At 51.9% G+C, this 20359-nt stretch overlaps 9 protein-coding genes across 9 annotated transcripts; 5 read left to right on the plus strand and 4 right to left on the minus strand.

Annotated features, from left to right (window-relative positions):
* Window positions 1-321: 321 nt before the first annotated feature.
* J4E90_009931 (uncharacterized protein) lies at window positions 322-1659 on the plus strand (the record flags this gene model as incomplete). Its single annotated transcript, XM_051439448.1, has 3 exons — window positions 322-391; window positions 444-726; window positions 789-1659. The coding sequence occupies 3 exons, from the start codon at window positions 322-324 to the stop codon at window positions 1657-1659; spliced, it is 1224 nt and encodes a 407-aa protein (XP_051286665.1).
* A 459-nt stretch (window positions 1660-2118) lies between these two features.
* Window positions 2119-4803, minus strand: J4E90_009932 (uncharacterized protein; the record flags this gene model as incomplete). Its single annotated transcript, XM_051439449.1, has 1 exon — window positions 2119-4803. One exon carries the CDS (start codon window positions 4801-4803, stop codon window positions 2119-2121), a length of 2685 nt encoding a protein of 894 aa, XP_051286666.1.
* Window positions 4804-6682: 1879 nt separating this feature from the next.
* J4E90_009933 (uncharacterized protein) lies at window positions 6683-7549 on the plus strand (the record flags this gene model as incomplete). Its single annotated transcript, XM_051439450.1, has 1 exon — window positions 6683-7549. The coding sequence occupies one exon, from the start codon at window positions 6683-6685 to the stop codon at window positions 7547-7549; it is 867 nt and encodes a 288-aa protein (XP_051286667.1).
* A 1898-nt stretch (window positions 7550-9447) lies between these two features.
* On the minus strand, window positions 9448-10129 carry J4E90_009934 (uncharacterized protein; the record flags this gene model as incomplete). The annotated part of the gene is made up of 3 exons (XM_051439451.1): window positions 9448-9486; window positions 9563-9760; window positions 9815-10129. 3 exons carry the CDS (start codon window positions 10127-10129, stop codon window positions 9448-9450), a joined length of 552 nt encoding a protein of 183 aa, XP_051286668.1.
* Window positions 10130-10339: 210 nt separating this feature from the next.
* CNB1 (Calcineurin subunit B) lies at window positions 10340-11049 on the plus strand (the record flags this gene model as incomplete). The annotated part of the gene is made up of 4 exons (XM_051439452.1): window positions 10340-10391; window positions 10469-10521; window positions 10575-10871; window positions 10927-11049. 4 exons carry the CDS (start codon window positions 10340-10342, stop codon window positions 11047-11049), a joined length of 525 nt encoding a protein of 174 aa, XP_051286669.1.
* A 2285-nt stretch (window positions 11050-13334) lies between these two features.
* J4E90_009936 (uncharacterized protein) lies at window positions 13335-14389 on the plus strand (the record flags this gene model as incomplete). The annotated part of the gene is made up of 3 exons (XM_051439453.1): window positions 13335-13439; window positions 13490-14075; window positions 14139-14389. The coding sequence occupies 3 exons, from the start codon at window positions 13335-13337 to the stop codon at window positions 14387-14389; spliced, it is 942 nt and encodes a 313-aa protein (XP_051286670.1).
* An 840-nt stretch (window positions 14390-15229) lies between these two features.
* Window positions 15230-16457, plus strand: J4E90_009937 (uncharacterized protein; the record flags this gene model as incomplete). The annotated part of the gene is made up of 2 exons (XM_051439454.1): window positions 15230-15491; window positions 15553-16457. The coding sequence occupies 2 exons, from the start codon at window positions 15230-15232 to the stop codon at window positions 16455-16457; spliced, it is 1167 nt and encodes a 388-aa protein (XP_051286671.1).
* A 131-nt stretch (window positions 16458-16588) lies between these two features.
* Window positions 16589-18336, minus strand: J4E90_009938 (uncharacterized protein; the record flags this gene model as incomplete). Its single annotated transcript, XM_051439455.1, has 3 exons — window positions 16589-17464; window positions 17516-18025; window positions 18145-18336. 3 exons carry the CDS (start codon window positions 18334-18336, stop codon window positions 16589-16591), a joined length of 1578 nt encoding a protein of 525 aa, XP_051286672.1.
* A 695-nt stretch (window positions 18337-19031) lies between these two features.
* Window positions 19032-20248, minus strand: LET1 (26S protease regulatory subunit 8; the record flags this gene model as incomplete). The annotated part of the gene is made up of 2 exons (XM_051439456.1): window positions 19032-19966; window positions 20014-20248. 2 exons carry the CDS (start codon window positions 20246-20248, stop codon window positions 19032-19034), a joined length of 1170 nt encoding a protein of 389 aa, XP_051286673.1.
* Between the last annotated feature and the right edge of the window lie 111 nt (window positions 20249-20359).

The following is a 20359-nucleotide window of genomic DNA, read 5'->3' on the forward strand; positions in this document are numbered from 1 at the left end:
AGATAGGACTCGTTACCATGAGTGGTTGCGGGATCTAATTTCAATGTTGATCGTTTACCCCACTATGATCCTACACTACGCCTACGATGCCAATAGAGGGCGGCGTAGACAGATCGAACAGGGTAACGAGCACATCATCGTCATGGACAAGACTTTATGCCGCGCCTCGTTGGCATTGCTTGGTATAAAGCCAAGGCATCTCCTCGACTCTACTGCTTCTGTACCGGCTTCGTCTTCTCTTCAAGCCTCTCATACAGGCTTCAGTTACCACTGGCCCTTCACCCCTCGCTCTTCTGCCGTATCAGATAGTCCATCGTTATCATGCCTTCTTTCGCCCACATCACGGCGGCGCTCGCTTTCGCAAGCACTGTTGTTGCCACCCCCGTTCTGCGTATGTCAAACACTGTCTTGATGAGAAGCTCCAATCTGACACGTGATTACAGACAAGGGAAACTCCTTCTCCGTTGAGCAAGTTCCTCGCTCTACCTACCTGAAGAACGGACCCGAGCAGAAGATCAAGGCACTCCGCAAGCACGGCAAGGCCGTTCCTCAAAGTCTCGTTGAGGCTGCACAGAACCGGGCTAGCAACACTGTGGTCGCCGCTGCTGCTGCCAGTGGATCAGTGCCTGCCGCTCCCAATGACGCATATGACTCGGCATACCTGAGCCCGGTCACCATTGGCAGCACCACTGTCCACCTTGACTTCGACACCGGAAGCGCTGATCTGTAAGTCGCGATGGGGCGAAGTGCCTATCCCCATATAAGACCCACATCTAATGTAACCACAGGTGGGTCTTCTCGTCTCTCCAGGCCAGCTCCCAGACCGCCGGCCACGACTACTACAAGGTCGATGCCTCCAAGGTCAAGAGCGGCTACTCCTGGAAGATCTCCTACGGCGATGGCTCTGGTGCCTCCGGCAAGGTCTACGCCGACAAGGTCGCCGTCGGCGGCGTGACAGCCACGAGCCAAGCCGTCGAGGCCGCCACCTCCGTCTCCGCGCAATTCTCACAAGACGTCGACACGGACGGTCTGCTCGGCCTGGCCATGTCCACCATCAACACGGTGCAACCCCAGCAACAAAAGACCTTCTTCGACACCGTCAAGTCGCAGCTCGCGTCGCCCCTCTTCGCCGTCCAACTCAAGTACCACGCCGCCGGCACCTACGACTTCGGCTACATCGACAAGAGCAAGTACACCGGCCCCATCACCTACGTCGCCGCCGACGACAGCCAAGGTTTCTGGGGCTTCAGCGCCTCCGCCTACAGCGTCGGTACCACCACCACCACCAAGTCCGTCTCCGGTATCCTCGACACCGGCACAACCCTCATCTACACCGACCCCGCCATCGTCAAGGCCTACTACGCCAAGGTCAGCGGTGCCAAGAACGACGCTACACAGGGCGGTTACATCTTCCCTTGCACTGCTACCCTCCCTGATTTCTCCATCACCGTCGGTGGCGTCAAGCAGACTGTTCCGGGTAAATACGTCAACTACGCTCCTCTTGATGATGGTACTGGTGCTTGCTTCGGTGGTATTCAGACTGATGACGGTATTGGCTTCAGCATCTTTGGTGATATCTTCCTTAAGAGCAAGTACATTGTTCACGAGATGGGCAGCTCTGGACCTAGACTGGGTTTCGCCCAGCAGGCTGGTGTTTAAGCCGTGAATGGCTTGGCTTGGCTAAGAAGGAATTGGCGAGAGTGTCAGTCGGAGAGATACCATGGCATCGCTGAGATAGATGGCGGTGCCTTTGTGGGCTAATAGCCTAGTGCTTTTATTTTCTGCATAGTAAATATTATCGTCTTGCTGTTTACAACTTTGATCTCATGGGATTTTTCGTGACGACTGTAGATCTTGCATTTATTCTTTCATGTTTGGATGCAATGTGTCATGGTCGAGAGGCACGCACCGGATGAGAGCCATTCTCTCGTGTACAAGACTGGAATGAATTTCGCTAACTGGAGCCACAGCCTCTATGCATTAGACACGAAACTCTTCCGAGACTAGGGCCACTCAGTCACCCAGCCATGCTACCATGCCCAAAACTGCGTCGCTATGCATATACGCTCTATTGAAACACTTGACCCCTTTCCTCTTCATGCTCCATGAAAACTCCACTCACGACGTCGACTTCGTCAGCAAGAAACCGACATTACACTCCTGTTCCTTCAGCACATCAAGAAACACATCATCATCAATTGCCGCCGCCATATTATCCACAAGCCCATCTTCTGCATCCTCATCTCCCTCGCTCTTCTTCATCCCCTTGAGGACCTTGGTATCAATATGCCGATACTCCATCAACATCCTCAACTTAGGTTGTTTCGCCGCGCGTCTAGCCTTAATCTTGGCCTCTTGCTCTTCAATGTTGACTTCGCTTGCTTTCGTGAGGGTGGGGTAGGGGTCTTCGTCCGAGTCTTCGATGTCGTCTTCGGGCGTTTCCGCTTCTTCTTCCTCAGCTTCGAGCTTGACTTCTGGTGAGCCCTTACAATCGCATGTGCAGCCGAGTATGTCGTGGGTCTGGCATCCTTCACGCTCGTCGAGACGAAAGAGGTCGCGGAGTTCTTCTTGCGAGAAGGAGGATGCGGAGGCTTTGTTGTCTACGACGGCGTTTGCGAGACCCATTTTCATGACTTGGCGCTGGTAGATCTTCTCGTCTAGGCCACCCTGGATGAGGAATCTGTATACTTTACATGGCAGTTTCTGGCCATCGCGGTGGATACGTGCCATGGCTTGTAAATCGGTAGCGGGGTTCCAGTCGATGTCGAAGAGCACGATGCGAGATGCACCGATGAGGTTGAGACCGACTCCGCCGGACTTTGCAGAAAGTAGGAAGGCGAAAGACGTGGTCTTCGGGGTCTTGTTGAACTTCTCCACAAGTGCTTGGCGTTTGGTAGCTGGTGTGCTGCCATCGAGACGGAGGTAGGTGTATGACAACGACACTAAGAGTCGCTCGATCATGTCCAGTGTGGTAGTGTAGTTCGAAACAATGACAATCTTCTCCTCAGTGGTGGTATAGATCCGATGAACAAGGCTGTCAAGCAGTCGTAGCTTCGCACTCGAAGCACTTGAGCTGAGGATCTTGGGCGGTATCAGTGGGAGAAGCGATTGCAGCATCTCCGATGGCGTATCGTCGTTATCTTTCGATGATTTGAGCAACGAAGGGCTGTTGCAGACTTTCTTCAGCACATTGATGAGCTGTAGCGCAATGTCCGTACTTCCCAACGCTATTCTGAACGTTGGTGAGCCCAGTATGGCGCGATAAGCCTCTGCTTGTCCTTTGGTCGGCCTGCAGAAGACAATATGCTCAGTCTTCGGTGGGAGGTACTTTGCAAGCACTTCTGCTGTACGGCGAATCATGAATTGACTGGTGAGGGATACGAGCTCCTTCCATCGTGCCTCGCCCTTTTCGAGCTCTGCTTCACTTGCATCTGGCTGACGGCTGCGCACGATGGGCACTTCGAAGGAACGCTTGAAGGCTGATCGCTGCCCCAGTAGGCCGGGATTGACGAAGTCAATGGCAGTGAAGAACTCGCCCAGATCGTTCTGCAGTGGCGTACCCGATAAGATGATCCGCCGCTCGGTGTTGAGAGACTGGATCGCCTGCATAGCCTTGTTGTTAGCAGTCTTCAGCCTGTGGCCTTCATCTGCGATGACGATATCGACAGTCCCTTGCTTCATTTCCTCCTGCATAACACGCAGCATCTCGTATCCGACGATCATGATGTTGTAGGCTTTGCCCTTTGTGAAGTTGGCAATCTTCTTGTTTTTTGCATCTAGCACGTAGACGCCAATTCTCTCATTGCCCAGCCATTTTCGGAATTCTCGCTTCCAGTTGTCGACCAGGCCGGCGGGGCATACGATGAGAGCTTTCTTGATGACCGGCGAGGCATTGTGTATCGGGTTCTGCTTCATGAGTGTCCAGAGCAGTGTGATTGTCTGCAGTGTTTTGCCCAGACCCATCTCGTCCGCCATAATTGCGCCTTCGCCCTCGCATCGCATGCCCATTACACATTCGTATAGGAACTGCACGCCCTCGCGTTGATGTTCGCGAAGATGCTTGCTGAGGACCGGATCAACTACAACGTCGACGATCTGCTTGTCTTTTGGACATGATTTCGGCCGCTTCATGACTAGAGCGTTCGGCGCGTTCGGATCGTGGCGTGGTTGTGGGATCGATGGGTTTCGTTGAGGCATGACGGTATTTGACAATAGAGGCGCCTTGAACTGCTGCTTGCGCTGAGCTGAGGGCTTGTAGTCTGGCAGATCCACACCATCGTCACCAGTATCTTTTCTCTTGTTTGCTTTCGACTTGGCCGACGAAAGAGGCTTGTATCCTGGTTCCTCGCGCTTCGACTGATCTACAGGCGCAGCTGCAGCCGTGCCCAGGAACATACGCCCAGCAAGGTAATCCGCCTTGTCAATGGACGCCTCAACTTCCAGCTCCTTTCCGCCGATGGATAGCGCGGAGCCTGGTAGCAGCGGTCGAGTGCATGCTCCTTTCCCTAATTCTTTTCCTGTCTCGCTATCCGTGAGCGTGGCATAGCCACCTGTCACAGCAAGAACCCCGTCTCCATCCCACGTCTTGTTCTTCTTAGTTGTGTATTTCCGCCATAGCACCGTGTAGTAGTTTCCTTCGAGACCCGGGGGCAGGAATTGGGCCGGTGCGGGGGCGTTCAGCGTGTTGAGCGGTTGGCGATTCCCGGCGGAAAGCGCGTTAGACGAAACTCTGGGTTTCTTCTTCAATGGCTCGCCAGTCTCTGAGCGAGGGCGAGCGAGGGTAAGAGGCCGGAAAGGCTTCATGGATTCGGGTGCTGGGGGTAATGCCGTGGGGTAGGAAAGTGCATGGTGTTGATGGTGGCGAGCGCGACGCGCCTTCCCAAGTTCGGTAAATTACGGCGCGTTATCACGTGATTGCACAATACTCAAACTCCCGCGGTCATAAGTGGGCTATGTATTGTACCCTACGGCATGTGACATATTCATAGAAGAGCCAGTTTCAAAGTAGAATGTCTTCAAAATCACATGCACTCCTCAAAATATATGGAACTGAGGATACGCAGTATGTCTAGCTTTCGCGACGATACTTCAAAGCCTACACACGCTCAACGCTTTTCAAGGTCCTTTATGCAGCCCGGGAAAGAGCCAACGGTACAGCATATCATTCTCAGAAGGTATACGTCCGCAGAACTACCCCACAACTACGTACAGCCGTGCTACTAAGATTAACAGACAGCTCATTTCAACAACCATGCCATAGTTTCCATCTGCATTCCAGTCTGAATGTTGAAAGTATATTGCATAAAGCCAGGAAATGACCTAAAGTCAACGTTGTGCCTGTACCGGTTGGCAGACAGAGCAGTCTCGCTCGCAGTTTCCAACGGTGTATTGAAGTCTTCAGCTCCATGATACCAGGTTATCGGATTTGCGTCAATATCTTCCAGGTTGAATCTACATTGTGGTTCGTGCTGTTAGTGAATGTTTTTCTTGTATGCAGCTGAGAGAATTGGAACTAACCCCCACGGTCGCGGAGCAAGCGACTTGTCGTTATTGTAGCCCGACCAATCCTGCCTTTGCATCTCTTCATAGTTTTTATTCAGAAGGTGAGTGTACTCGACATGGCTCTTTATATTCCTTTGGCGAAATCTTTGAAAGTAGCCTCCTGGGTCACGCAGGGCGGGCATCCAATCCTTGAATCCTTCGGCGACGCCACTTAATCCTGATCTTGCTTTCTTGGCTGCGAAATTCGGGTGACTAATGCCGCACATGATAGATGTCTTTTTGAGTCGGTGTTTAGGAAAATGGTAGGCCGCCGCTAGTGCATACGGCCCCTCTCTATCTACAGAAAGTATCTTGAACACTTGGACGCCGCGATAATCAAGCAGATGCTTGACGTCCCGTATGAAACCTAGCATTCCTCGGTCATGCAGTGAGGAATAGCTATAGCCCGGACGATTAATGGCTATGACGCGGATGCCGTGATTTACAGCAAACAGATGTACGTGCTTCTAGTTAAGTCGACTACTAGGAGTACCGTGAAACAGAACCCAGCATTGCCCTACCTCTGCTAGTCGGCCGAGTTGTGCGTAACTTAACATGGCTCCTGAGGGCAAGGTGATTATCTGGCTATCGTAGGGCCAGATTATAGCGGGTAGAAGCGTGTTGTTAAATCTACGCTGGGTTGGATTTCGCATCGAGCTTAGCTTGGGGTATAAAGGTTTCTTGCTCAGAGCTGATGCGTGTTGAAGCTGCGCCTGGCGTATTCGATGTATGTTGCATGCTGGACGGTACTAAGATCCTGTCGCTATTACCCGTCGAGCGCCAGCAAGGGCGTTTCCAAATTTTGGCTCCATGGTTGTAGTTAGTTAGGTGGACGGTCCTGCGCACTACTTAATCAACAAGTGTCTGACGAAAACCAAGAGCTGGCATATCGGGAGGTTTTCAATGAAAGTTCCGAGGTATATGTCGAGACAGACGGAATCCGGGTTGTTGTTGGGTGCGCCTGCATACGGAAGGAGCTGTGCCACATCTTGTCTAGTCCATATACGGCAATCCCTTACATCAGAGAATACGGCCCCCGACCCTCAGCTTCTCGACCTTGCCCTCTGCAGTCTTGAATTTTTGCAACCCACGGCAGTGCATTCTCAGTCTCCTACTACAACACCATATCGAATAGTTTCAAATGTCCTCTCAAAACCACGGAGTTGAGCTCTGCCTTAAGTTCAACTTCTGTCCACCAGCCACTCTCTCAATCTCTAACCCCTCGGCATCACCTTTGAAGCTGATCGCCACTATCCACCAAACCTCCTCGGTCTTCCCAGATAGACCCGTTACTATCTTGACCAAATACTCATGTCTCGACACTACGCCTCGTGAGGATGCGTTCCGCAAGGGCGCTATGCACTCACCGGAACTCGCATTTCCCTCCACCCGACAAGTAGATGGCTCTGCAAAAGTGCTTAACCTCCGGCCCACAAAGCGCATTACGTTCCATCGGATATCAGGCGACCCAGATCTTGCCAAACGCCCTGAAGATCCCGATACCCCTGGATTCACTTTCGTCACAATTCCTCCGGTAGGAAAAGGCTCTGTACAAGTTGCGTGGGAGCTCTCTGCTGAACGGCTTATGTCGAGTCTCGGCGACGACTCAACCTCGCTCCAAGAAAAGCTTGAACATTTTCTACGAGTCAGCGACACCTACCATGTCTGGCCCGGCGATCTTTCGATTCGATGGTGGTCATTTGGCTCCTTGGAAGACCCGGAAGGTTTGAAAGGCAAGAAAATCTCGCGCTTCAGCTTTTCTGGCGATCTGGGGTTAGATAGGGAAAAGGGAGCAGATGAAAGCGAAGAGGTTGTTAGTAAGATGCAAGATCTCATTGATCTGCACAACGTGAACAGCTTGTCTTCGAGAAGCGCCGTGGAAGGAGAAGAGAAGCCGGATATTAAGAAGATGAGGGAGGAAGGGTGGGTTTTCGGAGAACCGCCAGGGCTGTTGAAGATGATCGCGCAAGACGAAGAAAAAGTAGCGACTTTCAAGATCGTAGAGTAAGGCGGTTGGCTCGTTAGGCAAGTCTGTCAACAGTGCATTAAGACAATATACCTAAGCCATGCATACTTCGTTCTCAATCACGCGCTGCTTGAGATTGATATCGATATTTCCATCTTCCTGTTTGTGATGAGGAATCCGCAAAGTCAAGGGTTCGGGTCAATAGCGGAAAAAGCGAGTATTTGAATTGACTGTATGTAATAATTACATATTGCGTAAAATCTGCAACGCACGACGCATCTGGTTCCGTTGTAAAGTCATGTGGTTGTCGTGTGGATGTACGAAGAGCTCAGTGTTTCGTAGTCGATCGCGCATGTATCGCATGCCATCCGGAGGGTTTCGTACGTCCATGCCTCCAGCGAATATAACGATTCGGTTAGCATCTGTGTCCCTAAGCTCGAATGCCCAATAACGATGTGACGCGCAGTAATCATGGACATAGCCTGCAGGAGTACCATGTCTTGCATACCCCTCGATAATTTTGCGCCCCTGTTCAGTCTTGCGTAACTCCTCGGTGGGCGGATTTAGGGCCGCCAGGTTTTTCAAGAATTTCCTACTTACAATGGAGACTCTGAGCTCCATAAGAAAAGGGAAGATAGTGAGTAATCTCCATAGATAACGATTCATTGGCCGGCCAGTTCCACTCACCGGCAGGCCAGTCTTTGGTGCATCGATTGGAGCTACGGGAGCTATGAGCAGGGTGCCCTGAACTTGCACTTTGGTACAAATGTGAGTGAAAGCAAGAGCGTATGGGCCGCCACCCACAGCACCAATGACTTTATATCGTTCATGCCCAACATGATCCATCAACCTTTGAACATCATGGGCGTGTTTTGTTACCACGTAATTCTTGTCGATTGTAGATAAGCCATAACCTGGCCTTTCTGGACAAACGAGGGTGACGCCATTTTTCAATGCCCACTCGTGCAACATACGATAGTCAAGACGCGAGCCAGGAGTACCATGGAATGCAACAAAGACGGCTGCTCTCGGATGTCTGCTGCCATATATCGCATACCCAAGTTGACGTCCGTCAGGGAGCGTGATAGTCTGTGAGTCGCCAGGAGACATGCAATAGGATGGAGAAATTTGAAGGTTACCACGTCGCTATGTTCTTGAGAGAGCCGTCTGTCCTCGCTGAGATAGTGGCGGTTGTGACGGTGGTGACGGTTGTGGAAGGTTCGATAATTGAGAGTCGATTGGACGGGAGCGAAGGGAGGCAGTAGAGACCACTTTATGGTTACTCAGACCAACACGGGGGCCTATGGTGGTACCAGCCGGTCGTTTTGAAATGGAATCGTGAACTTTCTGGTTGGCCTGCGACGACTTTGGTAAGGCTGACAACAAGGATTTGGCTTTCGGACTTTTGCCGACGGTAGTAGGTTTTTGGGAAAGTGGAACTTGGCCCCTTGAGTTCGATGTAGACGATACCAAGCGGGTGCGACTGATGTTTATTACGGTATTGAACCGCAAGTTGCGATTGCGGGGCATTCCTCTGGATAGGATGAGATACACCGGCATGTTTCTACTTCAAATCCGGCACTAACGATACGATGGAGTGGAGAGATTGTTAGATTGAGATGGCAAGTATTGCTGTTTGGAGTAATAGAAAGTAGGGGGAGGCGCGAGGAAGATTTCCAAGGATGAGATGAGAGCGAGGGTGGATACGTCGGATTGGAGGGGCGCCCGTGCCGCAATCCGCATTTGGTACCCGATAGACGCCACCCGCGGAACTAAGGAGTCTGAGGTGCATTATTAAGACAGAGTTAGCAATGCGAGTAACACCAAGTGGTCTGGTTTGGTCATTGGAGTGTTTTCGTCACGCCCAAAGGGCCTGCTCAAGCCTATGACATTTAGGTGCATGTATGGCTGAATAGGGAGAGAGCTACGAATCATCGCATTCAATCTTGAGCAGCGCTTGAGAACTCTCCTTCGTAATACTAAAAGATCATTAGCGTTGGATCCAACACTTCAAACATATGTTCGGCGCCGGACTTTCAAGAAGGCCACACTTACCTCCGTCACGTTCTTCGCCAATTTGGTATCCCTCAACTTGGACTTTGCATTCGGTATCGTCCAGTTGTTGACTCCCCACCACCATCTCCGTATCCGCGCACCAGCGCCGTGTCCACTAAACTTGGTCGATCGGTTCCAATGCCGCCAGCCGTTCAGTAGGAGAGTCCATAGCACGCCTTGCGCGAAGCACATGATGACCTATGCCGCTGATTAGCGAAACTTCCCATATGCTCCATTCTTATCTCCTTGTACCTGATCTCGTAATGTGATCCATGCCACGCCCTGCCATCCCTCTGCTTGCTCGATGCTCTTTAGGTAGCTTTGTTCGAATCGAAGGTCTGGTAGCGGGGGCATCGTCTTCTGGCGCGGTACCGGATCTAATACGCTGACTGGGATCTCATCTTCGCCGACTTCCGAGCTATCGGGATCTGGGTGTTCATTGAGGGTGACGGGCTGCTTCTGGGATGCGGCGGTCGATGGGTTCAGGTCGTGGCGTACGGATGGGTGTCGGTTGATGGATGCGCCCTGTAGCACTGAGCCAACTTCGGTGGGTATATCTGATTCCATTGTGTCTGAATCTACGCCGCGACGTGAGGCTCGAACAGAGTGCTGAATGTGGATGCGCGGAAGGGAAGGTGGAGTCTTGGCGGTTGACGTCGGGGCGCGGTGCCTGCCTTTAGCGCGGTTGGACCCTAGCGGCGGCGACCAGCAGCCCCACGATATCGAGACACGACAATATCCTCCACATTCAATTCCTACCCCAGATAAATCGCCAGAATGGGTAACCAACAGTCCGGGCTGCTCGACAACATAGCCTCCGGGTCCAACTGTACGTAAGCGGCGAAAGAGGAGGCATACGCGAAGGGGCGTCTGCGGGGCTGAGAATAGCTTGCTAACAGCATGTAGTTGACCGCGAGGAGGTTGATCGCCTAAGGAAACGGTTTATGAAGCTGGACAAGGTGCGCGATCAGCACTACACGCGATAGCTGAATGCTTGGCTAACTCAGTTCAGGACAACTCTGGTACCATTGAGCGCGACGAATTCCTAGCCCTCCCCCAAATCTCCTCGAACCCTCTCGCAACACGCATGATCGCTATCTTCGACGAAGATGGTGGCGGCGACGTCGACTTCCAAGAATTCGTCTCCGGTCTCTCAGCTTTCAGTAGCAAGGGCAACAAGGAGGAGAAGCTGCGATTCGCATTCCGCGTATACGACATCGACCGCGACGGCTACATCAGCAATGGCGAGCTCTTCATAGTACTGAAGATGATGGTTGGAAGCAACCTGAAGGACCAACAGCTGCAACAGGTGCGTAGAATACGGAAAGGAGGCGATTTGACAGAGAGGTCTAATAAGCATGTAGATTGTCGACAAGACCATCATGGAGGCCGATCTAGACCGCGACGGCAAGATCAGTTTCGAGGAGTTTACCAAGATGGTCGAGAACACGGACGTGTCTATGAGCATGACCCTGGACCAGTTCTAAGCGCTTTTTCTATTACGAATGCGACGGCATCTCCAGGCACGATGGTTTCCTTGGCGAGGCGTTCATGGTGTTGCGGGCACACTCGGGGACGGGCTCGACAGTATTCGATATTCCTCAATTCAGACCCGACATCTTTGGTCAACTCTACTTCACAAACGTGGATGCTGGCGCGAATCATGACATATTACCATTGATCGCATTTAAAGATACTAATCTCGCATTAACAAGGACAGCTGCTTATGTTCGTGTACAGGCTCACTTCTTGTCGCCAGCTCTACAGGAACCTCTTCCCGATATATCCACCACCACCGAAACCCAGACTAAACCCCGGCATCCCAATCGCCGCATAAACAACAATAGCAAAGTGAATACCTGCTGCAATACACAAGCCCGCACCTTCCCAACTACCAGCCTCGATGCTCACCTCGCCCTCTCCGCCACCAACGGCATGATGGCCCAGCAGAAGTCCTATCTCATGCAACGCCTTCGCACTAGCCATCGCGCACAACGCGCCTGCAACGCCCAGCGCCGCACTAATCCCCAGAAGAAACTTCGAAGCCCTCTCGTTCCGGCCGCCTCGTTCGCGGAAGATGAAGTAGTATATCAGCGAGATGAGGAAGAGGGACGAGGCGATTGCGGGAAGAGGATATAAAGAGGATTTCTGCAGTGCGAGGGCGGAAGCGAGAACAGGGTGCGTCATCGGTATACTGGAAAGGCCTGGTGGTGTGTCTCCTGGAAAGCATTCCAATGGGCTGGTGTGGGGTTATCGCTTGGCGCCGTGGTGTTTAGTGGGAAGGATGCGCAGAGACCTGTCATACCATCAGTAACCTCAAACCTCGATGCGACACTAACGCTGACACGTAGAATGTCAGTCAAGAGATGCACATACCGAAATACCCTATCCGCACTGCAACGGGCGGCTGTCCAGCAGTCCCATTCTGCGATATCACAACCCAATACAGACTCTCGATGCCAGCACCTGTGCTTATACAACCGAGGAGGACGAAGAGGTATATGATCAGGGAGATGAGGGTGAAGATGCAGGCGAAGAAGGTTTTGTTTAGGATCCGGTCCTTGAGGAAGCTTGCTATGAGGAAGGGGAGCATGGTGACTGTAGTGGTGATACGTGCGTGCTGGAGTGAGGTATGAAGAGTAATGGGGGCTAGAGGGAGGTGATGATGTTCTGTGGTATTTATTGCTGGAAAATATGTGGTGTTCCGGTGATGGGGTGGCTTCAAGAGATGGGTGTGAACTCTTGGGGGTGTGATTTTGGTGTTTTGAAGGGGTGAGGGTTGTGACATGTCGGCAGTACAAGGCTCGAGTGAATGGCTCATCTACATCACTAGGAGTTTTCTTGTGTCTATGATAGGGCACAGATGCACTCATCTTAGCAGATGAAGATACTCTACCGAGTGCATGATGTCTGTCGATGTCCTTGACACCAAAGCACCCTTTCTTCTCCGCATACGATGCGCATTATCTGGAGCACTTCGTCAGAGAATATGAGAGACTGCAATGCGGCAAAAGAAACTGTCTGGTATGAGATGAATCTATGCGATAGGCAATGATATGGATGCCACGAGCGGGCTCCGTGGACAGCGCGATTGAGCGTATATCAGGACAAATCGTCGCGGTCCAGGACGAAAAACATGGTACCGGACGAACAACGTGTGTCAGCGAAAACAGGGCATATGTAGGTACTCAGCTGAATAATTGAAGGGCGTTAACCTTGAAGTTTCCAGTCTACGGTGCAATCATCGGCGTACGGCCGCTCAAACAGGCTTAACTCGGTCCCTGTATAGTTAGCGCAGATGCGCCACCCATCTCCCAAGCCTCTCTCCGCCCTGATTTCCCCACTTTACGCACTTTACAAATGTCCGTGAGTCCGGCATGGCGCCGCAACTCACATGTTGATCCTTACACTGATGTCTTTGTGGTAGTCACGTCATGCGCCCTGCCAAGGTCTCCCTATTGGAATCGCGGCCTCCCACTGGACGGGAGATTTACGAGCGGATATTTGCAGCCGCGTAGCTTCTATCGATGTCTACGAGCAGCTTTCTGTCGCTATGCCAAGGTACACAGTCACGGATAGGCAATGCCATTTCGTGTAGACATGAATCCTTCGACCGGGTTTCGTCCACATACTGACCATATAAAGCCTATTGAGATACCTTCAAATGTCATTATCAACTCTACCAACTCTCAGCAGCTTCTTCAGTTGCATCATCGCCTAGTCACTTCCACTTTTCTTCTTCACATCAACGTCCGTCAACCAGAACTCAGCCATGGTCACCGTAGCAGTGGCCGGAGGCACAGGCGGCATCGGCCGTACAATCGTCGAAGAACTCGTTCGACGAGGCAAACATCAAGTTTTGATCCTAAGCCGAAGCGTATGAACGCAAAACCCATCTGACTTTGCACATCACTAAATGACATCCAGGCAAGCAAACTACTAGGCCTCGAATCCGTGCCAGTCCTCGAAACAAACTACGATGACGTCGCATCAATGAAAGACCTACTCCAGAAGAACAACATCGAAATCGTCATATCCGCACTCCGCCTCTTCGACAAACCAGGCGCAGACTCGCAGATGAACCTCATCCGCGCCGCAATCGACGCCGGCAACGTAAAGCGCTTCATGCCCAGCGAGTACGGAGTCAACTACTCCCAGCCCGGCATTCTCGACGTGTATCCTTCCGCAAAATGGTGGCTTGACGCCGCCGACCTACTGCGCAGCTCCCATCTCGACTTCACACGCGTATTCTTGGGCTGGTACTCCGACTACTTTGCCATGCCGCATGTCAAGTCCAACATGAAACCTTTCAACTACGCTTTGGACTTCAAGAATAAGAAGGCGGTGCTGCCAGGTGATGGCAATTCGGCGGTCTCGTTCATCCACTCGACGGATTTGGCGAAGTATATTGTTGCGACGTTGGATGATGAGAAGAAATGGCCGGAGCTTAGTCCTTTTGCTTCTGATGCGATGACGTGGAAGAAGGCTGTTGAGTTGGCGGAGAAGGTTACGGGTAAGTCATCCTTACTGCCCACATCATGGCGATTGGGAATGAAGCTAACCTTTTGAATGACAGGCACGAAATGGGACATCACCTACGATACCATCGAAAAGTTGGAGAAGGGTCAAGCTACGGTGCTCCAGCAGCCAGAAGGCTCATACGAGTTTCCTCCGGAATTCATTCAACCATTGGTCGTCGAGTTCAGCATGTTGGCTGTACGTGTGAACATGGATGTCTCGAAGGATGGACTGAGAAACCATGAGTTTCCCCAGATTCACCCGATTGGTGTCGAGGAGTTGATGCAGAAGGCCTGGGGAAGCAAATGATGAGATCGGTGTGGTATTGTGCGGGCTGCAGTCGAGCTCGCAGGTAATCTTCGCCTTTTAGAGAACCGGTTGTACATTGATAGCAATCTAAGGATCAACAACAAGTCCGACGAGGCTTACGACAACTTGTATACGCATACGTCTTGAAGATGACGCTGACGGTAACCAATGGGAGAGATTTGATTACTGCTGATTCTGGCTGTTGGCCAGGCTTGGCGTTTCCCGTTTCCCGTTTCCCGTTTCCCCGTGACCCACTTCGTACAGCCGCCCCCGTCCGCCAGACCTCATTGTTCGATTCATTTCAACCTTCCGGGCAAACGCATACATTCAGACCCACTTCGCATGGGTATGGCCGCGTTACACAGTATGACTAGTAGCACTATATGTAGTACGAATGTCTTAGAGTTTCGTACAACGAAAAGCTACTCTAGGCGAGACTTGGATTGTCGACTGCCGCGTCATATACCGTGACGAAGCTTTGGTATGGGTGATGAAGCGTTGATGACTGTCGTGCTCGACATGATAGGATGCGATGACAAGAATCAACATGGTTAGGTAGGGGTAAGATCTCCCATGTACGAAATGCGTGTGAGACATACACTGAAATCGTACATCGTCGCTTTAGGTCTACATGTAGGAATACGAAGTTAGTGGTATATCTCAGGTAGTTCTTGTGAGATGCGTATTGTTGTATAAAGGCAGTGAGTATCAATGTAAAGTATATATCTCCATCATCCTCATTTCTCCGGTGTCGCTAGCCGGCTGTATCAAATCATTGTACCTCGAAATCGTACACCCGATCATACCAACTCCTGTCTTCACTTAGTTTGGCGATCGAATATGGTCAACATTGCCTCCGTCCTTACCAGCGCTACTGCCGCCGTCTCTCTCTTTAGCACTGTCATAGCTCACCCCGGCGAGACACACGACCATGCCAAGATCAAAAGCGAGATCGAAGCTCGTGGCTTGCGCGCTGCGGCAGCGAAACGTTCTTTGGCTGGATGTCAAGATACGCTTAAGCATCGAAGCTTGATGCAGCGTTCTGAAGAACGCCGCGCGAACACCATGGATGAGCTTCGTCGGAAGCGTGGAATCACTGCAAGTATGCTCTCCTCCAACGTCCCAACCTTATTTCCAACAACGATGGCTAAATCAGCATGCAGAGCCCAAGAAGTACCGTCGCGACTTGAAGCAACTCCAAGAATTCGAAGCGGTCAACCATAACATGACCGGCACGATGGACTACACGCCCGACACTCTCACAAGCGCCATCTTCGCCGCAAACACCTCATGCATCCTTACCCCCGAACTCACCTTCGGGCCCTACTACGTCACCGGCGAAATGATCCGCAAAAACGTAGTCGAAGGCCAAACAGGCATCGACCTCTACCTCGAAGTGCAATACGTTGACATCACCACCTGCGAGCCCGTCCCCCACCTCTATGTCGACATATGGAACTCCAACGCTACGGGCTACTACAGCGGCGTTGAAAACGGGCAAGGTGGTCTTAACACCACTTTTCTACGCGGCGTCCAAGAAACAGATGCTGATGGTGTCGTAGCTTTCGAAACCTTGTTTCCGGGTCACTACACCGATCGCGCGACACACACGCACCTTCTCGTCAAGTCTAATGTGACCGTCCGCTCAAACGGCACCACGGGCTCCGATGGCACTATCGCACATGCCGGTCAGCTTTTCTATCCTGAAGATCTCAAAGCTGAAGTTGAAGCTACGGAGCCTTATATCTTCAGTACGCAGCCGTATATCACCAACGACGACGACTTCTTGTCGGTTGTGCAGGCTGATGACGACTTTGATCCGTTTCCTCAGTACGTGTATCTGGGTGATGGGGTCGAGGATGGGCTGATGGCTTGGATTCAGATTGGGATTAATACCACGGCTGATCATAATGACGATCAGATGTTTGGTGTTGCTGCGGATTATCAGGCGGGTGGTGGTGTTGCGAATCAGAATCAGACGGGTGCGAATTTGATTGGTGGGCCAGGTGCTAATGGGACTACGTCGTCGGGTGCTGTTTCTTCTGGTGCTACCCCAGGGGCTGTTTGAAACTTCATTGTAGTGACTACTTGCATGACTGTTCTTGTCCTTTCCTTATAGAAGCCCCGCTCCAAGTACATAGATGCATTCACACTACCCATGCATCTATGTCAGTCAAAACACTCTTTACGCCTGCCCATTTACATACTTGCTTTCCCCCTGCTTTCAAAAGGCAAAATAAGCACCAAAAGACCCGCAGCAATGAACAACGCTCCACTAACATAAACCGGCGCACTCGTCTCCAAATCCGCAAACATCGCCACAATAGGCGCCATAATACCAAACACCCTATTCGCACTCGCCGTAATAGCATTTCCCGTACCGCGATCTTTGGTCGGAAAGATCTCAGGCGTATATGCATACAACACCGCATACATGATGTTGCTCATGAAGTTGTAGGCGCAGTTCCACCCTAGGAGGGCGTTGGAAGTGAGCGCCGTCGTGGAACACAGGAGAAAGACGCCAGTGAGGACTGTAGAGAGGGCTAGTGTGCCTTTGCGACCGATATGCGGTGTTTCGACGAGTACTGCGCCGAGGATGCATCCTGGTACGCCAAGCACGGCGATGATGAGACTGTTGCGGTAGGTGATGTAGGTCGAGCCGTCACCGAAGTCGGCACCGCGGGTGGCTTGGATATAGGGTAGGAAGGCGTTGTAGAGGGGGTAGCCGAGGCCGATGAATGCCCAGACGAGTGTGATGGTGCTAGTTGAGAAGGCTAGCTTCTTGGTCGCGAAAAGAGCTTTGACGTGCGAACTATCTAGCTTCTGGAGCTTGCGTTTGACAGCTGCGGAGGCAGTGCTGGTTTGTTGGACGGTACCAGGGAGGGCGAAGTTGTTACACGATTCCAGTTCTTCGATTGTGAGGCTGCATTCTTTTCCGTTGCGGCGAGCAACTTCGTGGACGATGCGAACAGCGTCTGTGTCTCGGCCTTTGCCCATGAGGAATTTGGGGGACTCGAAGATCGTGAAGAAGACGAAGCGGCCGATGAACATTAGTAGTGCTACACCGCCCATGACCTTGTAAAAGTGTTAGCGAATACTTTTGAAAGGAGGGGGTTCGGGACTGACAATCATGAAGTACCGCCATCCCATATTCTCTCCTCTTGTGCAGGTGGTATCCGTCTGCTGACATGTAAGGTTTCCAAGCAGCGGCCATGCCACAAGTGTAGCAAAGACCTGTGCGAGCGCCCAGTAGATCGACAGAATCGTCAACAGATACTGATGACTCCCAGGCAAGAACTCCAGGAAGATCGCGGAATCTACAGGCAAATTTCCACCTACACCCACAGACCACAACGCAGCAAACGTGCCAATGGCAGCGAAGTTGGGACTACTCGCTGCAATCATACCAAACACGGCAGTAATACCGATTGTGAGGTTGAAAGCCCATCGTCTTCCGAAGATATCGCAGCCGAAACCCCAGAAGACGGCGCCGAAGAGAAGCCCAATGTTTTGCGAGAGTGACAGTAGTGGTGGGCGTGTGGGGGTGAATTCGTTGGTGATGGGCGTAAAGATTAGGGATGTTACTATCGGCCAAAGATTGTCCATTGCCCAGCCGAAGCCGATTACGATGAAGAGCTGGGAGAGGTTAGTTCGTTAAATGGGGTTAGATGGAGATGTGGACTGGGTATGGGGAAAGTTCGATTGCGCAAAGTATATCCATGGTAGATAAGAGTGTTGATGGGATGTATATTTACCTGCCATTGATACCTGCCCATACCTATGTCTTGCATGGCCTTGTTCAGCATCTTCGCTTTGGCTTCGTAAACGGGGTCCAACGACCCATCTTCCAAAACGCTCACCGGCACTTCTCCATCTCTTGCAACCGTTTGGGCTGAGGGTTCCTTGTAACCGTGTGATTCATCCATCTTTACTGGCGAGTCGGACATGGTGCCTTTTTCGCCCTTTGAAGCCGGCTGCGAGCGCAAAGAATGTAAGAGCGAGGGTTAAGCTAGATCGCAGTAAACACAGACAGCCGGGTTAAGTCAAGGGAATAGGTGGCGAGGCACAACAGGCATTAGCGTCGCTTAAGAACTTAGTGAATGGAGGATCTTTAACGGAATGGTATTTGATTGAGCCAGTGGGTTGGGAAACTGCATGGTTAGTGTGACGACTTATAATGTTCCTTGTCGCGCAATCGGGCTTCCCGCTCGCGCAATACCACGCGGCGGAAGGTACCACCACCACGATGCGCGGGGTATCTCCAGGGCGAACGCCATGGTAGTACTGCGTCCATAACTCTGGTCCACACACGCGATAAGGAACTGAGGCCGTTGCGACTGTACTGTGGTAGGCGATAAGCGATGTCAAGATGGTTACGATCTGCAGTGCATGCGAGGTGGTGTGGGAAATGGCGGGCTAGGTAGGTCCTGACGGGCGTTACTCCGCGCTAGTATGACGTGCCGTCACACTTGAGCTGACCATGCGAGATCCACGTCAACCATGTTAGGAATCTTGAAGGTCGGTAGTCATTATTTGTTTGTACCAAGAATCTGCACGTCTATGTTTGGTGTACATAATCTCGACGTAAACACCAGCAATGCATAATGCAGGCCAGCGCAGTAGCATGACCACGTACCATGGTCTACTTCCACAACTTGCTCAAACTGGTCGCCTTGTCGTCGTGCTTGTTCAGCACCTTCGCGGTCGCCAGATCGAAGTCCTCCTGTGTGACGTGCACTCTCCTCTCCCTGAGGGCGTACATACCAGCCTCAGTGCACACACCCTTCAGCTCAGCACCTGAACATCCGTTCATCTTCTCTGCGACCTTTGTCAGGTTGATACCACGCGTCAAGTTCATGCTCCTAGAGTGAATGCGCAGAATGTCGGCACGCGCCTCGACGGTTGGCGGTGGGAACTCGATCTTTCGGTCGATACGTCCGGGTCGCAGGAGGGCGGGATCTAGAATGTCAAGTCGGTTGGTCGCCATGATGATCTTGATGTTCTTGGTTGGCTCGAAACCGTCCAGCTGGTTCAGCAACTCCAACATGGTTCGCTGGACCTCGGAATCACCACCTGAGCTGCCCTCTACTCGACTTGATCCAATGCTGTCAATCTCGTCCATGAAGATAATGCTGGGTGCGTGTTCTCGTGCCATGACGAAGAGTTCGCGAACCATGCGACTACCCTCACCAATGTACTTCTGTACCAGCTCGCTACCCGACACACGAATGAACTTGCAGTCGGCGTGATGTGCGACCGCACGCGCAAGCAGTGTCTTTCCTGTTCCAGGAGGACCGTATAGCAGAACACCCTTGGGCTGAGCGATACCGAGCGATTCGAAGAGTTCGGGATGTTGCAGACCCAGCTCAATGACTTCCTTGATCTCCTTGATCTGCTGGTCCAGACCACCAATCATGTCGTATGTGCTATCGGGCACCTTCTCGACCATCATGAGCGAGACGAGGGGATCGACGGACGAGGGAAGGAGCTTCTCGAGCTTGTAGGAGTCACTGAGGAGAGTGACGCGCTTTCCGGCGGTGAGTTTGCTGATATCTACGCTGTCCGCGACATCGACGACTGCCTTGATTAGTCTTGGTTCGGCCTACTCGTGAGGTCATACATACCATATTTGCCTTCAGGGTGAACCTTTACAAGCACCTTCTTGGTACCCATGACCTTTACTACCTCTCCGACGTAGGATCCCGGTTGCTGGAGAAGGCCGAGCTCTTCTCGCAATAACCGTACTCTTGAGTTGTAGTCATTGCGCTGGGCTTCAAGTCGTCTTAGCTTGGCCTGTCCCTGTATGATCTCGAGCTTCATCGTCTCGATCTTGTTGTGGAAGAAGGTATCGAGCGCCATGGCTGTGGCGGGCGCCGGCGGCGATGTTTAGGCTAGGGTGTTGTTTGAGGCGGGGTTGAATGCAAGGAACTCGTGTAGTGAGCGACAGCGAAGACGGTGGGGTAAAGGTTG

Source organism: Alternaria incomplexa (genome assembly GCF_024043165.1).
Source record: "Alternaria incomplexa strain BMP 0042 chromosome Unknown scaffold_18, whole genome shotgun sequence".
Taxonomy (NCBI): domain Eukaryota; kingdom Fungi; phylum Ascomycota; class Dothideomycetes; order Pleosporales; family Pleosporaceae; genus Alternaria; species Alternaria incomplexa.